The following is a 2,953-nucleotide window of genomic DNA, read 5'->3' on the forward strand; positions in this document are numbered from 1 at the left end:
TTTGATAATTACTAGTGGTTTTCTGTAATTACATGTCACATTAAGATAAAAAAAATATATTCAACATGCTTGTCTGTTTACATTTGCCCCTACTCTTTAGGGGTAATTGTAAACAAGCCTCTCTTGACACATTTACTCTACCAGAAAAAAACCTGGGGTAAATGTAAACGAACTATATAAAGTCGCTGTGTAGCAAAATATTTTTTGATATAAGTCGTGTTTACATTTACCCCAAAATAATGTGACCTTAAAGGTTTTGCTTGCAATATAAATGAAAAATCGAGATAAAAGTAAATATTTTCCAACAGTTCTGTTTATTTTAACTAACCAAACTAAACTATTTTTGAGAACGCTAATAAAAGAAATTTATTCTAAGTATGTAATTATAATAATATAGGTATAAAAAATTAGTTTTGCTCATAAACAGGAACTATTGCTGGAAAGTTGTATAGTATTCTCTCTCCCTTCATTTGAATGCCAGGATCGGGAAGCACACCAATGATTTGATTCAAGGTTATATAACTGACATTAGTTTCAAGAATGTTGAAAAGCATTTTTGATGCATCCCAGGATTTAAGACCAGTCACTTTGATTTCCGTTAATTTTTCATCCACAGCTTCAATTAAACACACATATTTAAAAAGAGTACTCTTTATCTTTCCACCTTTGAACTGCACAAGAATAAATTTCCCGGTGGACAAGTTTGAACTCTTGACTGTTTTAAGCTCTATATCTTGTTTTTCCGGTTCTACCCAATCTATTTCATCATCAGTATCACCTAGACTTATTTCTCCATCAGAACTTTCCGACTCTGCAACTGGTTCACTTCTCATTTTTTTCAATTTCGGCTCTAACTTTTTGTTGTCCGTTTTCGGATTAGCCTTTTTTTCCTTTATTTTTCTTTTTCTCTTCTGCTGCTCTTAGTCTTTCCAAGACTTGGTTGGTTGTTAATACCTCTCCATATCTTTGTTGCTTTAATCTCGGTATGACTTGTTTTTTCTCTTCAACAATATCTTCGCGGCGGCTGAGTGGCAAGAAAATGTTGGTAATTTCTGTCGATTTACTGATAGACGATGACGTCGATGGTTGTGGACTATGGGGCCACTAATAATTTTTGGTAGTCAGTTGACGATGTAGAAGGCTGCTGTCGGCTTTCAACTGATGACACTGAATGATGTTGACTACAACATGATGAAGTTGAAGGCATTTGATCGTCGACCGTGGGTAGAAGTGGGTTTGGTTCAGAAATTGCAACAACAGTTGATTTAGAGGATACTGGTTGGATAATAATAGCATCGGATGTTACAAATTTCGGAGCTTTGAGGGCAGCTTCGTATTTGGCCAAGTCTTCTGGTGTAAATTCATTTTTTGGGAATTTGTTTTGATCAACTAGAAGACACACTTGTCCAAAAGCTTATCCGTAAGATAGCTTGGAAACTTTATCAAAATAATATTGTTGTGCATTGCCTCTTCAATAATTCTGACGCTCATATGACTGCTGTGACCATCATACAACAGTAGAGCTGTTTGATCTAGAAGGTTTTGGGAAGTTCTTAAATCTTTAATGTGAGGTATAAACCCTGTCGTAAACCACTAGAAAAATTACGGCTCCTTCATCCATCCATTAGTGGAGGCCGCATATAGAGTTCCTGGACGAGCCTGAACTCCAGCTCCCTTGAATACGATGAACGGTGGAAGTGCTTTTCCATCGGCAGAAACACATCCTAAGACTGTCGTCGACTCTCTTCCAGAGCCTCCAGATATCCTTTTTCCTTTTTCCTTTCTCTCCAATTGCCCTAATACGATAGGGATTTATTAAAACCTGACTCGTCAGCATTAAAAATAAAGCTTCCTTTATCATCTAAATTATTTTCATCAATAAATCTTTTCAGGTCATCAAAAAAATGGTAGACGATCTCAGGTTTTCTAGCATCCTTCCGCAGTTTTTGCAAATGTTCCGGTTTCTTAAGAGACAGTTCAGGATGTCTTTTCATGAATGAGTAGTACCAGTCTTCTTCCGGTACTCCATTTTTAAATGGTGTTCCCAAACCTTTTGCATTAACATACTCTCCAACCAGTTTTCTAAGTTCTGCTTTGTCACATGGTAGACCCATCGCAGTACGTGCCAATAAACATTTCACTATTTCATTTTCGATATCTGAGGGTAAAACTTGGAAACGTTCAACCTTTGTCACATTTAATGGAGTCTTTCTTCCTCCTATCCTTTGGTAAATAACTGATCTGGGAACACCATAGAACGTTTCTGCTTGACGATACGTTTTATTTTTATTTTGGACATCTGCAACGGCATTCGCAACATCTTCAGTTGTATAAGAAGGTGCTTCTTTTTTCCTTACATAAGTACGAGGCATCTTTACACTGCAACAAGACAAAGAAATTACTCATTTTACATAAATTATCGGCGAGACACTAATTTTATTATGTTTACAATTACCCCAAAAGTGTGTATACATTTCCCCCAAGAACAAATTTATTAGGGGGAAATGTAAACACTGAATTATTTTAGTAATTATTTGAAATTTGTCGACAGTAATTTAGGCGTAAAATAGACACAATAGTATAACAAACAATGTCCAAATGAAATATCTAACTTACTTCGATGATTTGCAATCGAAAACTTCAGTGCCGAAATTCAACATAAAACCACCAAACACATCAAATTGCATCAGCCAACTAATGCAAGAAGAGCACAAACAGGAGTAAAATTTCGAGTGAAACCGAGTTCGCCCGACGTCGGCACGACTCGAATAGTGAGCTTCGCGCCAAATTTGAAATCTAAATGTTGTTGTGTTTCTTATTTTAGATGTGTCTACAATTACCCCAGTTTACATTTACCCCAATTGACCCTATGTTAAAAACAAGTGTAATAAGGCTATTTTTAGAAAAAGGAGGCATGTCTTATTTTTTTACAAATTTCTTAACTGGGTTGTTT

The 2,953-nt window shown here is 35.9% G+C and overlaps 1 protein-coding gene across 1 annotated transcript; it reads right to left on the reverse strand.

Annotated features, from left to right (window-relative positions):
* Nucleotides 1–295: 295 nt before the first annotated feature.
* Nucleotides 296–2,726, reverse strand: LOC126734543 (uncharacterized). Its single transcript, XM_050438223.1, has 2 exons — nt 2,617–2,726; nt 296–2,379 (listed from the first exon to the last, which is right to left on the reverse strand). The coding sequence occupies exons 1-2, from the start codon at nt 2,685–2,687 to the stop codon at nt 1,797–1,799; spliced, it is 654 nt and encodes a 217-aa protein (XP_050294180.1). The 5' UTR covers nt 2,688–2,726; the 3' UTR covers nt 296–1,796.
* Nucleotides 2,727–2,953: the final 227 nt, after the last annotated feature.

This window comes from Anthonomus grandis, chromosome 3, assembly GCF_022605725.1.
Source record: "Anthonomus grandis grandis chromosome 3, icAntGran1.3, whole genome shotgun sequence".
Classification (NCBI taxonomy): domain Eukaryota; kingdom Metazoa; phylum Arthropoda; class Insecta; order Coleoptera; family Curculionidae; genus Anthonomus; species Anthonomus grandis.